Below are 17115 nucleotides of genomic sequence, written 5' to 3'. Positions count from 1 at the left end.
ACATCAATTATTTATTATGGCTTGAAAAGTGATTGAAAATTATTGAGTCTCTACTTATGTTCTTTGAAGGCACAGCTGCACCCTTTGGGGGAAACTTATTTTGTACAATTATTTGCATGAAGGCAGCAGCATCCTGTAGCCATGAAATATTAAGCTATGTACATTGAGATAATCTTCATCTTTACACACTGAGAGTAGGATCTTGATTTTTAGCTCTGTAGGCCATCTTGCAGTATAAAATGTCTCTTTGCACTGTAATTTATATGGGAACCGTAGTGAGAAAATAAATATGGATGAGTGTGATAATAGTTAAGTTTACTGTTCATACATTTTTCAGAAGTGTCTCTGTTGCTGCTCAGTCTTCTATTTTCAGTTTAAATTCCACTTTGCCTTCATACGGATCATGAACATTGTAGGTAATTCCAGCTCCAATGACTTTGCACACTATTTTAACTTCTACATTCCTTGTAATGTTGAGAAATTTCACAGCTACCAAGGGATTGCTGTAGCTGGGCTAGAAGGAGAAATAAAAAAAAAAATTAAAAAGAAAATACTTAAATTTGACATTACAAGTTTAGAAATAGCCTTTCCAGTTCTCATAGGATTGCAGAGATGCTTCATATGTTTCACCTGACATAAAGAGAAAGAAAAGCTAAGTACAGAAGCACCCACCTGGGCCTTTTTCCCGTAGTAGGGGAAGTAGTGCAGGCTGAAGGTGCCGTTCACAGGGTAATAGTCCGCCTCCAGCGGGAGCGACTCCTCGCCCTGTGCGTAAAATAAAACCAGAGAGGAAGAAGCTCTGCTGAGCAAATCATCGGCCAGCCCCAGACAAGTGTTTCAGAGCTGCTAAGTGTGTGTTAAAGCTCGAGTTCAGCAGGATGTTTAGCACCAGTCTTATTTTTCAAGTAAAAGTGGGACTCTCCCGCTGTTACTATTGCCAAGAAAAGCAGGCAAGTGTCCTTTGATAGCAGCTGGGAATTCGGTGAGTCGGAGCTGCGCTGTGAACGTCGCTACAGGAACAGCAAATGTTCTCTGCAGCCCGAAAATGCAATTTTCCAGATGATTTAAATAAAGCAAACTTGGAGGTTTTTTCCTTCGCATATCAGCTGGTGCAAGAACTGGCACAGAACTGAGAATATTCCAAGTATTTGGTATCTGATTTTCAGTGCTGCAAGGGTTTTTTTCTGGTCACCACTGCACTTGCTTGCTCTCAAAGCTGCAGTGCTTGACATGTGTGAGACCCAGCCCTCATACCCTTACCACATATGTGCAGTTCACCCTTGGTGCAGTGCCATTGCCAGGGTAAAACTTGATAATCTGAAAAAGAAAACATATTTGGTCATCTTGGAAATTGTTTTGAGATAAACCTGGGCAATCAATTATTTGAGAGCTGAGCTTCAAAGGATGTTTAATATGTTCCTGTGTAAGATTCTCTCAAACAAATCATCTCATTTATGTAGGTGAAAAACTGTTGTGGCTGGATATTTAGGAAGCAGGACTCAGCATTGCCTGGGATGAGCACTGCTGATAGGCTCTGGGCTGGCCAGGGCAAGTAGCACAGCACCTCCTCTGAGTCCAGCTCATTTACCCACCCATACCACCTGCCCTTGCTGATGCCCAGGCAGCCAGGGATCTCTTAAAGCAATGAATCATGTGTCAGTTAAGGAAAAGCTGAATACCCATGCTTTTGACCTTATCTGTCTTAGAAAACCTTGGTTTTGGCAGAAAAACCCTCGGGCTGGTTTGGTGCTACAAAACTAGTGGGGTTGCATCCTGTAGAGGCAAAAGTGAAAGGTGAAGCCCCCTGGTCTCTATCCACATCTTTTCCCTGCTGGGGGTGGCACCCAGTCTAGCTAAAGAAAACATTTCTAGAAAACGCTTGTTTCACCAGCCAGAGTCGGGGGCAGAGCTCTGCTCTCAATTAGGGCTTGCATAGGTTTTTGGAAATGCCTAAGGTGCAAGCCAAGCAAAAAATACGGTGGTTTTGTCCATCAGAAACTGGAGGAGAACTTGAACTCCAGTTTCTACCAAAACCAAATCAGAAGGCTCAGAATTTTACCCGAAAAGAAATATAAAGTGCTTATGCCTTTGTCAACATTCTGAAAAAAATTAAAGCCTTGAAAATTTCCTTTATTCCTCTCCAAAAAACGTGTTGGTGGTTTTCCCTGAGAAAAATATCCACCGGGTTTGAATTTTGGTTTTATAGGTTCTTCTAAAGATTTTCTTTGCCACCTGGGGAAATAAGATACCATCTCTCCGAAACCACATCAGTTACTGTCACATCCTGGTGCCTCAGCTGAAGGCACAGGGCTGTGGTATTGCAGGAATAAACTCAGGTGCTAGTTTGTGGGATGAGAGCCCTACAGAGGCATAAAGTAATCTAAACTAAACTAAAACTAAATTAAACTAAAGTAAACTAAACTGTAGAGAGTCAGTTCAGAGATCACTGCTATATGTTACTTTTGTAGGAATGGTGAAAAAGTCCCAGGATTTCCCTGGTAGCTCTAGTGGTCTGTCAGGTAACAGCATGTGATTTGTGGTTGCCAGTCAAAAGCAGAGTTTAGAACCCATGGCAGCAGAGACACAGCAGCTCCCCAGCGGAGACTCAAGCTACTCTTAATTTTTTCTGCTCAGCACCTTGAACTTGTACTTACCCTGTTCATTTTTATAATAAAACAGGGTTTTCCTTCTGGAAATCCAAAAGTTGGATCTGTGATGCCAGAGCAGTTTTGAAGCATGTCTGTGGTGAATTTGCAGGATAGTTTTGTTTTATTTGGGCCATCAAAGCTGTCCTGGATGAAGTAGGTGTTATTGGTGCAGTTGATGTTCAGATGCTGAGCAGCTGGTGTATATGCTAGATGTATGAAAGAAGAAAGGAAAAAATTCTCTCTGAAGCTTTTCATATGCAAATTATACATCCCAACATCAGGCTGGAGATTCTGTCATGGTAGATTGTACTTCAAGTGAAGTTGGGATTAGCTGGAACAAGGAAAGTTTAAGCTGTTTAGGGGTTTGGTTCTGTTTTGTTGTGTATTTTTTTCCAAATATCCAAGCAAAGCAAAATAGATTAAATTGAGTTAAGACTGGCAGCCTATGTTGATAGCTCCATATAAAGTCAATTTCAAATATGATTTTTCTCAATATATCTGTGAGAAACGCAAAGAATTACAGTACTAAGGCTCAATAGGAATATAAACATGTTAAGACATGAACAGGTAAATGGAGCACAGAACCTATTTTGACTGTATTCCCTGAAGACACCATGCTTTATGAGATATATTATGGTACTTTGATGTTTGTAGTCATAGACAAATTAATTATATTAATTTAAACTAGACTAATTTTGAAGACCTTTGTCCTCCCTCTTCCTTCAGACTTCCTACTGGTCTCTTTTATGAAGGCTGTTTAGGATTAAACAAAGTAAAAGCCCTGAAGCAGAGCCTGGATTTTAATAGATGTGTACATACGTTTGATTTATAGATTCATGAGGTGATTTTGAAGATGCATTTTCCACTTAAAATCTGTGATTTGAGAAGGAAAAATGTAAAATGGAAGCACTGACTTAAGGTCCTCAGATCTAGTATTGGAAATAAGGCAGCACCTTTCTTCAGTATTATGCAAGAAACTTCATTTTTACCTGTCAGAAAAGTGTGAAGAGTTGTCACTAAACCTTCCCAGGTTTTGTTGTCCGATACGTTGTAATAAATTTGTAGTCCTCTATCCCCATAAACATCAGGCCGTAAGGTTACACCTTCACGAGGGGGAAAGGGGAAGACAAAGCAGAGGAGAGATGTCAGGCACATCTCTCTCACATTGTTTATTTAAATTGCTAGTAGCAATTATGCTGCATCAAGACTCATTCTAAATGTAAAAGATCCTCCAGCCTTTCTGGGGAGCATTTAACCATGTTCAGAAACCACTTCAGTTGTGAGTTGTTCAACCAAAACCCTAAAGCCTGCGGAGCTACTGATTTTCCTTTCACATATATCCATGCTATTACAAGAACAGCTTGTAAAATCATTCCAGCAATTGCACTGGATTTCCCCAGGACCTGTTAGCAGTAACAGTCACGTGGTGTTAAAAAAACAGATCATACAGCAGCATGAGAAACAGCTTTTGAAAAAGCCACACATAAGATGTCACAGGAATTATTTTCCCAGCAAACACCAAACTTGCTAAGTACTGGGAGTGGAAACTTCAAAATACAAAAGCATCTGACAGAGTAATTTTTAGGACTATTTTTTTTCCCTCCCATTGTGGAAACAAGCCATTGGGGTGTGAAGTTTTAGCAGTGTGCTAAAACTTATGTTCTCTGATCATCTCGCCTATCTCTTTTCATGTCCCACAAATCTGAATTCTAATTCCACATTTTTGTCTTATTTTTACTTCCTTGACTACTGGCACAGCACATCCTGCTGGCAAGGTATTCCTGCTCTCCCAGGGACTTCCCATGGTGCTGGCAAGTGTAGAAATATCCACCCCAGGCTGCCCAGCCCCTTGCATCTACATCTTGCTGGGCACCCCAAAGCCCTCTGTGGTGCTTGGGGGTTTGGAGTAGAACCTAGGACTTCCCCAGGGACTGACCCCTGCTCATGGGGAGAGAAGGTGACCTGCTACAGGTCCCAATAGCAAGATGAAATTAATGAATATATATATATATATATTTCATATTATATGTTCATAACTATATGGATATATAAGTATATCCATGTATCAATACATAAATAAATGTGCCAGATTTTTTTTTAAAGCCTGAAAGTGTTTTCAGGCAGAGGTTAAACTTTGCAGGGATTGTCTGGGCAGAACTGACTGATGTATTCCACGTTTGTCTCCCCTCAGCCCTGGGCTCTGCCAGTGCCTCTCAACTCAGCCCAGCCCAGCACTACGCAGCCCTGGCAGTACCTGGGGATTTCAGCTGGTCTTGGTAATCCGGCTCGTAGGGATTAATGGTCCTCATTAAAGAATAAATGGAGAGTGCAAACAGCCCTGACATCACCACGTAGAAAGCCAGGTAGTAGAGGATGATCCACACTGTGGAAAGAATAAGGGCAGAATTTCACATTGTGAGCAAGGCTGTGCAGTGCTTTCAATGTGGCCAGGATGATCCAGGCAGCAGCAGCTGTCTCCTTTCCACCCGTGTCCCAGGAAAGTTGTCCCTGTAGAGGGACTTGTGCTTTGGAGCATTTTCTCTACACTCAAAAAATATTCTTACAGAAAAAAATTGTATCATTCTACAAGGATTTTTGAAGGAGCTGGTGCTGAGCTCAGATTATTTAAAGCTTAAAGGTTATGTGGCATCTTGAAGAAATTTCACATATTAAGACCATTTATCTACTTTTTAAACATGGACTAAGCAACACAGATGATGAGGTGTTTCTTTGACAAATCCAAGTTGCTCCTTGTGTTATCTGGATGACAGATGGCAGTATACAGCTGAAATCACCAACAGCAAAATAAGCCATCTTGCTACTTTATTCTGTTGTGAGATAAGATTGATGCTGTGTTTCTGTCTGTATGTGCATAACATCTTATGCATGGCTGGTGCTGTACAAGCAGCCAGGGGTTGTTTCAGAGGGTTGCTATTAGAAACCTCTGCATGTAATCATAGGTGCCTTGTAGCACCTTCTTCTCTACCAGCTGGAAAGGCTCACATTCCAGTTGCATCATCTGTGAAATTCTGGTTTTAGGAGTAGCCAATAAACTGCATGCACAGGCAGGAAAAAATCACCTGGAAACTTGCAGCTACTCCTACAATCTGTGGGAAGAGTATGGATCTTTCTTACAATGGTCGTGGCTGCCCTTCCCAGAAAGTCGATCATAATACAGATCAGCATGGCAGACACAAGTTTGGCTGTGGGAAGGGAGGCTCAGCTGAAACACTTGCTAGTATAAAATACATGCTGGTATGAAATACCTGCTAGTATGAAATGCATGTTGCTATGAAATACATGCTAGTACACAGTGATAAGAAACAAGATCTACTGAGCAGACGATAATTCAGAAAGGAATTTCAGAAAAACAAAACTTGTTTCCAAAGAATTGGACAAACTCACTGATTAAGCAAATGTACCATGTACCTGAACCCCCTTTTAATTAGCAATGTCAAAACCACACTGTAACCATCACACCTACCTATTAATAAGTCTCCTGTTAATGTGTTAATTTTTCTCCTTTTGAAGTATTTGGTTCAAAACTAAACTTCGAAGTCATACGTTTTCAGGAACTACGTGGATCAATGTTTTGATCTACTTGATCCAGCTCATAAAGCTGCCCAAAAAGTGGCTTAGAAGCTCATATGAGAACTGCTGGCTTCAATACAACTACATTGTGTCCCCCACCGCAGTTTTTAAGTTTACCAGAAGGAAGAGAAGAATCTGGCACATAAAAACCTACCCCAGTTAATTAAGGACCTTCCCATGAAGAGCTTTGTTTCTGGATTCCAGACAAAACGACGGAAATCGGCCATACGTTCGCTGCAGGTCTTCTTTTCATTTAAAGTTGCCATTTTCTCAGAAAATTTCCCAAAAATGTGTCCTCTGTGAAAACTAAGAAATTCACCTGGTGCCCAGACAGTTGACCAAGAAAAAGACTTTGGGTTTTATACCTTGTTTTCCAATGAAGGTCACTGAGATTGCTTCCTGTGCCAATGAAAGCCCCTGCTCACCACTATCAACCTTTATAAAGGGTGTTGATAACGCTGGCACAGGAAAGTTTGTTCCTATCAAACACCTTTCTCCTTTCTCTTCACTGCCTTAGCAGGTCAGCAGAGTTACACATTTGCCAATTGTGTGTTGGGTTTGCGATAGACTCTGTGTGATAGCTGTTATCAGAGCAGATAAAGCAATGGAGAACTTGTTTCTCCCTGGGTTTTCTTTTTTTCTTTTTTTCCAAGTAACCTGCAAGTAGTAGATACAGTTCTCCCTCTACAATTGTAGCCATTTGTTGGGACATAGGGTATTGCAGGGTGGATGGTTAGAAAATAAGTAATTACTCATCAAATATGCAACTACTTTTGGGAGCTCTTTGGAAGCAGATGGAAGACAAGAAGGTGGTTGGGATTTACCAAAGGCGCACCACAGTCTGTGAGACAAGTAGACTGGTCAGCAAACACGGAGGCTTTCCAATTCCACATCACCCAGTTTGACATCAGCAGAGCTGGTGACACAGCAGCCAGGTGGGGAGCTGTGCTTTGGCTTGGAAGGGCCGGGGGATAGATGGCAACAGGAGGACAGCTGGGACTGCAGTGCAGCACTCAGCACGTGGACATCCAGATGCAACCAGCATGGAGTGGCATCCCTGAGGGGCCAGAACTGACACTGGGATACAGCCCAACTCAGTCAAGCCAGAGCCACAGAATCACAGAATGGTTTGGGTGGGAAGGGACCATAAAGACTACCTAGTTCCATCCCCCCCTGCCATGGACAGGAACACTTTCCACTAGACCAGCTTGTTCAGAGATCCATCCAACCTGGCCTTGAACACTTCCAGGGATGGGCCACCCACAGCTTCTCTGGGCATTCCGTTTCATTGTCTCACCACCTTCACAGCAAATAATTTCTTCCTAGCATCTGATCTGCACCTACTCTCCTTCAGCTAAAGGTCATTACCCCTTGTCCCTGAGCATGCAATAGGTCTCCCCTGTTTCATATCACAAAAACCCCTGATGGGCTGTCCTCCTCTCTTCCAAGACACAGACCTAGGAATGCATGCAAAAATATTAATTATGTCTTTGTTGAGATCCAAGTGTCAGCACGAGGGGCTCAGAGGGGACACTGGGCTGTGTGCTGCATGCTGTGCATGTGGACTGCCTGCTCCTAATCCATGTCTCCTTCATGGACTTGTCCCCTGTCCCTCCTCTGTTTTGCAGCAACAGAGACCATGAAGAGAAAAAGGCCATCAAGAGCAGAACCTTATTAAGTATAAGAGTTCTGAGTGTACAAGTTTCCCATTGGGAATCTAGGGATTTTCCACCACCTTACAAACAAGCTGACTTGGAACTTGGTGAATTGCCAGATGCTTGGCATGGCTGAGCCATAGGCAGCATCCATGTACAGCTGTGACAAATCTGGGATTCTCCTGGAAAGTTTGTGCATAAGTGAAAATGAACAGTGCCTGCCTGAAATGGTTTATCAAGGTAGTATGGAGCAATTGCTTTTCTACGGGCTCTGGTGAAGGGCTCCTGAACACTGCAATAATTTGTCAGGACACTTGTTTCTGACCAGTGGGCAACTCTTCATGGCCCCACAGGAGGGCTGGTCTAAGCTCATTCTTGCCTTACAGTCCATTAGGGTTCATCCAGTGCCCCCTTTCCTCACCTGCCCCTGGAGGGCTGTCCATCAGGCCCTGGCATTGTGGCCATTGCAGCCAGCCCTGGTCCCATTGCAGTGCCAATCCCCTGACCCAGAGCCTTTTGTTGTGTTTAATGTACCCCGAGCTGCTCAAAGAGGGACTAATGTTTGCTTTCTTTGGCTGGTTTTTTAATGCCTGCCCCACTGACCTTGGGCTGGCCACCAAAGGGAAGGACAGCAAAGAGGGAAGGTCACACAGGAGAGAGAGAAGGTTGCTCAGGAGCCTGGAGTGGCACAAGGCTGGAGGTGAGACTTGACCTGGCTTCCCCGCCTGCACAGCCCAGGCATGTTGGTGGCCAGGGCTAGGCAGGATCCATTGCACTTTCTTTCTCTCTTGCTGACCAAGGCACCAACAAGACAAAGCCTGAGCTCAGGGAGACCAAGAAGCTCCAAAAGAAACCAGTGGAGAATGTGTTTGCAAGGGTCACACTGCTGTGACCAGAGATAGCTGAATGATATGTACAAACAGGGAGGTGAAACCCCTTCCTCTTTCTGGGGTTTGCAGAATTAGCAACTTGAAGACCACTTTTGCAGCACTGTGCCTAAAAGGTCAGATCCAGGCTGAGACCTTATCCCTTGGAGATGTTGTCCTGAGCAGACCTGTGTGCCAGCACTCCTTGGCACTCCAGGCCTGGCTTTATCCCAGGCTCCTTACATGCCACACCAGCTTGAACTGCTCTAAGTTCACCCAGCGCTGACTGGGAACTCAGTGTCAATGTTAATAAAACATTAACTTTGTTTGCTCATGATAAAGGCACTTACAGATTCCTCCCTCTTGTGGAGGCTGTGCAGGAGATGGTGGTGGTGGGGAATACCAGGAGAGACAGGTCACTGCCTGAAGCTTCACTGCCAGCACTGTGATGGGGTCAGCCATGGGGTGGTTCCATGGCACTGCCTCTCCGAGCACTGTGATTTCAGCCTGTCTCCTGAAGGAGGTGTTCATCCCCTGATGCCTCGGTGATTCCCCACGTGCAGCACGGACTGCATCAGCTGGAGAATCCATCCTGGTATAACAATATGTGGGGAAGGATCCCATGGGCTCCCTCCCTATGTACCTGGGGGTTGTACACTAGGCTGGCATTGGAAGTTCATCTTCCTTCCATGGCAGAAATGAGATGTATGCCTTTGCCTTTGGCCCAGGTTTGTCTTCTGTATTAAAAAGTCAGAAGGCAACTGGACATCTCAGGCCTTCTCTGCCTTTCTCATGGAGAGGGCAAAAATTTCTCCTGAAAGTTTTCTGAAATAAAGAAGTCTCTCAGGCAGCGTGGCACAGTGAACATTCTTTGCATCAGGCTTTCTATCTAGTTTCAGAGTTTGAGGTGTGATTTTTTTTGTATGTGTTATGTTTTTTCCTTTGCTGCATTGTGTTTCACTAATAATCCCTCTCATTTGCCTCTCTCCTGTACTTTGCAGTTTGACAGAAGAAAATACACCGGCATTTTTTCAAGCTAGAGAGCACAGTTATTCTGTGTTTGAAATAAAGATCTGCAGCCTGAGCAATTCAGGGAAGCACAACTGGAAAAGCATCTTGGAGTTGAACTGAACTGATGCTCCCACTATTTTCAGCCTCAGAGAAAGCAATCATAGCAAGGAGGGGTATTTGCAATAGTGCTGTGCTGGGTTTATGATAGCACAGCATGATCAGGCAGTGCAAAAGGCAAAGCAGCCTCTCTTCAGGGTTTGGCTGGTCTCTGCTTTTCTGTCCTGCTCTTGTTTTTCAAGGGCTGCAGACCCCACCACGAGGCTAGCCATATCCCTCTACTCACCCTCTGCCTCCTGGGAATCCAAAGGAAATTACTGCTGTGAAAAACTGCTAAACTGACTGCAAAAATAAACCTAGCAAAGCCCAGTGGTGTTTCTTTCAGGCATGGTTTAGTGCCAAAGCCTGCTGTTTTGGGGCAGCTTACTACTGCTTGTGGTTGATTTCAGATGATGGCAAATAACAGGGTCCTTGGGAATGTTAAACATCCCATGAAATATCTCCAGCAGGTCTGACCTCATCACCTTCCACTGAAGGTGTATGTGGACAGGCTATCACAGGCCATAGAGTTTCAGGTGGTGTCACAAGAAAACAAGCCACATGCCCAGCTGAATGTGCATCTGCAAAGCTGTACCCTAGCTCTTATTACACTCAAAATCTTGTTTGTGGACAAAAGGAATGCTCATCAAGTAAAGTCAAGAATTTATTGATAACATAAATTAAATGTTAAGAGTCTAGTCATTATGACTCCAAATCTAGCTGTTACAGGAGAGAATAATGCAGTAAAACCCACACACACATTTTCAGCCTCTGTGCTTTTTCCTTGATTTTTGCATTCCCCATCCACTGTTTCTTGGGGTCCCAAGGAGGTGGGGTGTTGTGGGTGGCAGGGACAGCCAGAGGCAGGGACATCCAGGGATATCCCACAACTTGCTCAGCCTTCAAACCTGGGGTCAACAGTCTTCAACAGCCTGAGCTCACCATGGCTGTTGTGGCACTGTCACCTTGTGAGATATGGCTCCCCTCTACCTTTTGCTCCTTCCCTTATGCCTCCCTACTTCAAAGACTGTTAAGATACTGCTTAGCCAAGCTATTAATAATTTAATAACTCTTCAGTCTTGCTTCCTGAGCCAGTTACCTTAAACTCTGCTACTGACATTTTCTTCTTAGCTCCTCCCAGCTTGTATGTGGCTTGAGAGTAAAAATGTGTCCAAAATTTGTGGCCACACCAACCTCCAATCATTAAAATCCATGGCAGTGTGCCTGCTGGCTTAAGTTTACTTTGGGATCTGGCCTAAAGAGAAGAAAACTGCTTTGTCAGCTTGGTAGCATCATCTGTCAGCATGACTTGCTCAAAATTATGTATGGATTTTTTTTTTTTTTTTTTTTTTTTTTTTGACACAGCCTCTATTTAGAGGATGTAATCTGGTGTCAGCCAAAGTGGACACTCCCTGACCATGGTGGAGCCTTGCCAGATCCTGGTGAGAAGATGACTGCTTTTTTGGTCACATATCCAGACCCTGGTCCCCAGCAGTCACTGAAAGCTCCTGCTGTGCCCAACACCACAGGGAGCCCAGCTAAGGTAAGGAAGCCTGGAGCGCTCAGGGTTTGCCTGCTCACAGCAGGCTTGCAAAGCCTTTGGCTGTGCTGGTTTGGACCTTAACTCTGCATCAGACTGTGGAGGGAAAGGTCAGCTCCAACCAGGTGAGAAATCAATACCAGTGGAAAGCATTGTCTCAAGCTGTGAGTGTTAAAATGCCACTGGGAAAATCTGCTTTTACAGATGCCCCTCTTCATTGAAAATTTCTCTCGAATATGCATGGCTGATTCCTCCATTGATATCAGTCTGATTAATATCATATTTGTTAAGAGATAAATCACCATAGGCCTTATTTCCACTACAGATAGCAATCAACTATATATATATAAATATTTTATATATATATATATATATATATATATATATATATATATATATATATATATATATATTCTTTTGTTTTTTTCCAGGCTGATATCAGGAAGCAAGGGCTAGAAAGTGTAGAATTATCTTCCAGTACAATCACAGTGGCTGTTCAGCTGTTAATGAGCTCACTTTAGCATGCACACATCCTTTTACAGTCCTTGTCCCTCTGGAGCTTCTCAGCTGTCCTCCTGGCTTTGTTACAACAAACCAATACTCTTTTTATTGATGTTGCTCCTGTCACTCCATAAAAAGATACTTGGTTGAATAAAGTATTCTGAGCTATCAAAAAACATATGGAACGGTGCTATGCTATAAAGGATCCAAGCTCATTTTTTTTCCCAAAGGCTCAACTCTCATTGCCTCTCACTACAGAAGGGGTGACAGTGGGGCTGTGTGGTGCTGTCCTGCACCCCTACAAGCAGCAGCAGTGGGGTGCTGGCATGGGCAGGCAGCACAGCATCCCTCAGTGGGTGCCCGTGAGGATGGAGTGCAGGGGGATCAGCCCCCAGGGTCGTCCATAGCGACCTGCACATCACTGCACAGCTCCAGAGACCGTGGCCAGGCTCACTTTGCACTTCTCCAGAACAGGCCATGCTAAGAGGCATTTTGAAATGGAGTCTAAATTATTCAGGAAATGGCAAAAATAATGCATTCAGTCTTCATCCAGGGGCAGAAATATTTCTCTGGCTCCAGTAAACATTGGTAAGTGGGAAAAGATGATGGAGACTTTTCCTGATAGAATAACTGTTAAGTGCTAAGATTCTCAAGAGAAAAGGAAGTGAGAGAAATTTGAGGACAAGGGCTGAGAACAAGCAGATTTTAGTATCAATTTATCTCTGTGTTGTACCTACTTGTACAGCCATTAAACCACCAGTGTAAGCTACCCTGTCTTCTGAGAAAATCTTATCTATCGTAACCTGGCTTTAAAAAGGTACACAGTTGAAATACTTCTACTTTGGGCTACAGGACTTTAAAAAATGGGTCTTCAGAGAGAAAAGGTGAACAGTTTGAATGGAGATACAACTAATGCAAATGTTGTCTGAATCAATATTCAGAGGAAGGCCAGAAATTAGAAAAATTATATAGAAATTATAGAAATTATAGAAAAATTACTATAGAACAGTGTGTTCACTAAAACAGGTTAGGAGCATTTACAGAACTTTTATGTTTAGCTGTCATCCTGCTGGGATTGGAACATTTCAGAATATGGCTATGCATTAGAATTTCAGTATCAGTACATCTTTATATTGATCTGAATGCCTGGGATCAGCATCCATAATGGATGATGACACTTATGAACCCCAGGCACCCTTATGAAACACCATTATTTAGCATTTACTACTGCTATAAGCAGAAAATGTGGAGATACTTGTGAATGCCAGGCTTGGGTCTCAAAATATATTCCAGTTGTTATAAAGAACTTGTTCTGTTCCTAAATTATAATACTGGCTCAAAGATGTACTCAGTGCATTTATAAGTTGCTGTGAATGTATAGCTAGATTTATCCCTTCTGAGAAATAAGTATCAAGATTGGTGGATTTGGCAGGGTGCATGGCAAAGGTCACCGACCACCTCACAAAACAATGAACCTGCTTCTGATCTGACATGTACAACTTGAACCTGAAACCCTCAACTGAAGAGAGAAAACAACTGACTCAGCCTTCAATCTGCCCCAATGGCTTCAAAGACCCTGTTTGAGACTCATGGCACAGAGTTCAGTAAAAATCCCACTCCCCCCACCACTCCTGCAGGGTAGGACTCTTCTTGCCAAGGGTATTCAGTGAAGGGAGAGACATCTGTATAATGACAGCTGTCAGAAAAAAAGATCATAGAATTACTCATTGGTGTCTTTTAAACAAAGAAGCCTAATTTATCTTTTTAAGTAGTTTATACAAACTGCAATCAAGCAGAGGCACACAGAGACGTGGGAGCTTTACGGACACAGACAGCAGACATTCACATGACTCGTCAAAAACTTATTTTTGACATGGTCACATTTGATAATTCTAGATAGACTTTTCTAGCCCTAAAACACACATGTCCAGAAAGAGATTTTATCTAGTATATTTATTCTCCTACCTGGCCAGATTTTCATGAAGTTCTAAAATTCAATTCCAATCTCCCTTCTTCAGCTGTGACAACAATAGCATCATTCAGTGCACCAGGCCAACAGAGCTGAGCAGACTATTCCTTCCCATGGCCCCAGGACAGCAGCACCCTCTGAAGTTGGTGGTGGGGGGGCGGGGGGGGTACAGGGCTGAAGGTCTCACTGATGACCTTTGATTTCTGTGCCCCTGTAAGCAGCTGCTTTCTCTTTACTCAGTAAAGTCACTGTAAATGCCAATATTGCAAAATGCAGTTATCAATATATGAATCATTAGCAGGTGGCTCTGAGGATGGGTAAGATGCTTTGGAGACTTTCTGTAAGAGGTCACAGGATCTGAGCTGAGACCCTGGTACTCTTGGGGACACATAGCACTGTGGTTGCCTGCTGGGCTCCAAAGCTGTGCATGGCATGCAGCTGGGTGGGTGCAAAGGCTGTCAGCTACTCCTACAAAGGATGGCTGGGGTCTGAAGCTCCACAGTATTTTGCTGCTCCCCTCCAGTCTCCCAGAACTATTGCACCTGAGACTGCTTCCAAACCATCTTTTGTCCCAGTGACCCCGTTTACCTCAGTTCACATAATTGCCAGTTTTTTCTAATGTTGGTTTATTTCCCTAGAGGTGTTTCTGCTGCTGGACTGTGGGAGGCAGTATCTGGCCATTGCTGAGTAGATGGAGAGCATGTTCCACTGACCTTTGGGACAGCAACCTGGCCTGCAGCCCTGACTGGAGTTGTAGGGGCAGTGCTGGGGGCTGCAGCATTTCCTCATCTGCCTGTTCTTCAGGCAGTGCAGAGCCACAGGGGCACTTCCCCAGGGCCCCTCACAGCAAGAGCACCCTGATTACAATGACCATGTTACATCTATGTGGCCAAAAAATTGGGGAAATGTGGCTTATTTCTGATTTCACACATATCCCCAGGGACCCAGAACTCTGGCACGGAGACCTGGATGAAGCTGATGAGTTTTGAAAGAGGAAGGAAAGCTTTCAATGCACCCTGAGGGTAGCAAAGAATGCAGTTTTGCTGCCTGACGAAGCTTCTCTTCACTTCTCTTTCTGTTGCTCTGTTTCTCTCCTGCATTTCATCTTTTCCTTCCTTGTCTCTCCCTGCAGCTTTACAGCTGCTCAGAGATCCTGCTGCTCATCCAGTGCTTTCTCCCACCACCTATCCCACTGGTCTTTGCCTGCCTCCAGCTGTGTCTTGTGCTGCTGCCAGTGGGGTGCTTCTGACAGGGACAACTGGCCTTGCTCCTGGACACAGCAACCATCCTCACATCCCACGTTGTTGCTGGTTGCTGGTTTTTGGGGATTTCCATCTCAGTCATATTAACTGTTCCGGGGGCAGTCAGAGCCCAGACCAGGGCAAAGTGCATCACCTGTGCTCAGTGGGCAGTGCTCCCCATAAGCTGCTGTCCAAAAGCCCTGCACAGAGGATGTGCTTGTGCTCAGCAACTGAGAAAATGCTTGCTATGCTTATGATGGAAAGTGTTTCTTGTTTCTTCTCTAAGTGCATGAAAAATGTGGGCTCACTGAAATTTTGTCTTATTTAGAATGTAATCTAAAATAATTTTTGGAAGTATCCAGATGTTCCTAGTTGAATATCTATTTATATCCCCAACAATGCACTGCAGGACTCACTTACGGATACCAACACTCATCCAGAGCTGCTGCACCCCCAGACATACTGGACAGAAGCAGGGTAGCTGTGTGTATACCTACACACCCATTGCTGATTCCTGTGTGGAGTCATTCCATTGAATGCCAAAAGTCTAGCTGTTTGGATTCTATATTGCTGGAGGCATGGGAGGGGGATTATGGATTTAGGCTGACATCACTTCTCTATTTATGTCCACAAGGAATGCATGCACATGTGTCTAGACTTTCCTAAACATTTCTGCAAATACATTTACAAATCAATGTCATTTCAGCCAGCCAGCCAGGACAATCAATATTCACCATCACGCAGAATCCTGGACAGCATTGATCCCCCTCATACCTGCAGAGACTAAAAGCTAAACATGTGTGGCAGCTGTTAGAAGCTGTCTTTCAAGCTGTGTGTTTTAAGGATGCACATGTGCAATTGCACTGATCTGAAGGATTAAGGGGTTACTTGGTGAATAAGTACCTTCCTCCTAGACAGCGAGCATGGGTGAGATGGCAGGTTGTAACCTACTGTCACATCTGTTACCTGGTACCGTACTTCAAGACCAACAGCATTAGTGAGAAGGTTCAGGGTGAAGAACAGCAGATGGAGAAACCTGTCAGGTAATTTTTTTCAACATGGGAGTAATAGCTGCTGTGGGAGGACCCACCAGCAAAATCAGACCTGCTTCTGTACATGAGGGCCTGCCTGTACAAGTAACCTCAGCACAGAGCAGGGAGAAGAAAACCAGCTTTTTGATACTGGTGTGTTTGACCCTTAATTATTTTTCATCTCATAGAAAGGACATGATTAATAGAAAAAAAATCTATATACTTATTAAAAATTGTACAGTCCTTTTTACAGTGAAGCTGCTTTTACTGCTACTTAGGGGACTTTACTGTCTTAAAGCTAGGGAAATTAAATTTCTCTGGAGCTAGGTGTGAAGTACTGAGTATCAAAATTTTATGTGCTTATGCCCTCCTTGGAAACTTTATCCACAGTTTTTCCATTCAGTTGTAGATAGCTTCTGAAACTGTAAGCTATGAGCTCACTATGAAAGACTGGGTAGAGTTTCTTGGCATATGTTGTATAGCAAGGAATAGGGGCAGCCAGGGGGGCTTTCTCTAGGCTCTAACAGCATGTGAATCCATTTGGAAAGGGTAAGGAAGAGCTTTTCAGGGACAGTACTGAAAGCACAGCCTCTCAGCATCCCTCCCTTTTGGCTCTCAGGGCTGATCTTGAACAGACCTTCCTGTTGCCAAACCAATACAATCAGTAAATAATGTCAATCTGACTATTTGAGGAGCAACCTGAGCAGGGCACGTATAGAGTGCCAAATGACCTGAACATGATCATATGTCCTTTGGGAACCAGGAGCGGGGCTTGGAGGCTGGGATGAAGGGACAGTCTCCCCAGTACACATACTTTGCATACAAATTACCTTTAGGGGGTTTTGTACCAATGGTTTGCAGGAAATCTCATAACAGCAATGTGGATTTTTCCCCAGATCAAGCAGCTGAGCCTTGTGGGGATTCTTGATCTAACACCCCCCAGACAGGGAATTGCTCTGCATCCTG

The 17115-nt window shown here is 43.8% G+C and overlaps 1 protein-coding gene across 2 annotated transcripts; it reads right to left on the bottom strand.

Annotated features, from left to right (window-relative positions):
* Positions 1–221: 221 nt before the first annotated feature.
* ATP4B (ATPase H+/K+ transporting subunit beta) lies at positions 222–6505 on the bottom strand. Of its 2 annotated transcripts, none has more exons than XM_031506397.2 (7): positions 6394–6505; positions 4903–5031; positions 3638–3751; positions 2655–2854; positions 1255–1317; positions 673–765; positions 222–514 (listed from the first exon to the last, which is right to left on the bottom strand). In XM_031506397.2, the coding sequence occupies exons 1-7, from the start codon at positions 6503–6505 to the stop codon at positions 356–358; spliced, it is 870 nt and encodes a 289-aa protein (XP_031362257.2). In that variant the 3' UTR covers positions 222–355. The 2 variants fall into 2 exon arrangements, with proteins under 2 accessions (XP_031362257.2, XP_077647003.1); XM_077790877.1 differs by having other exon boundaries at positions 1261–1317.
* Positions 6506–17115: the final 10610 nt, after the last annotated feature.

The sequence above is a fragment of the Lonchura striata genome, chromosome 2, assembly GCF_046129695.1.
Source record: "Lonchura striata isolate bLonStr1 chromosome 2, bLonStr1.mat, whole genome shotgun sequence".
In the NCBI taxonomy this organism is placed as follows: Eukaryota; Metazoa; Chordata; class Aves; order Passeriformes; family Estrildidae; genus Lonchura; species Lonchura striata.
The sequence above is the reverse complement of the archived record's forward strand: the minus strand, read 5'-3'. Positions and strand labels throughout refer to the sequence as shown.

Excerpts from the sequence above, each read along its gene's own strand:
- ATP4B (XM_031506397.2), bottom strand. The coding sequence starts at position 6,505 with ATGGCAACTTTAAATGAAAAGAAGACCTGCAGCGAACGTATGGCCGAT. Across the intron at positions 2,855-3,637 it reads TCTTCACACTTTTCTGACAG|CATATACACCAGCTGCTCAG; the intron begins GTAAAAATGAAG and ends TCATACATCTAG. Across the intron at positions 515-672 it reads ACTACGGGAAAAAGGCCCAG|CCCAGCTACAGCAATCCCTT; the intron begins GTGGGTGCTTCT and ends TTCTCCTTCTAG.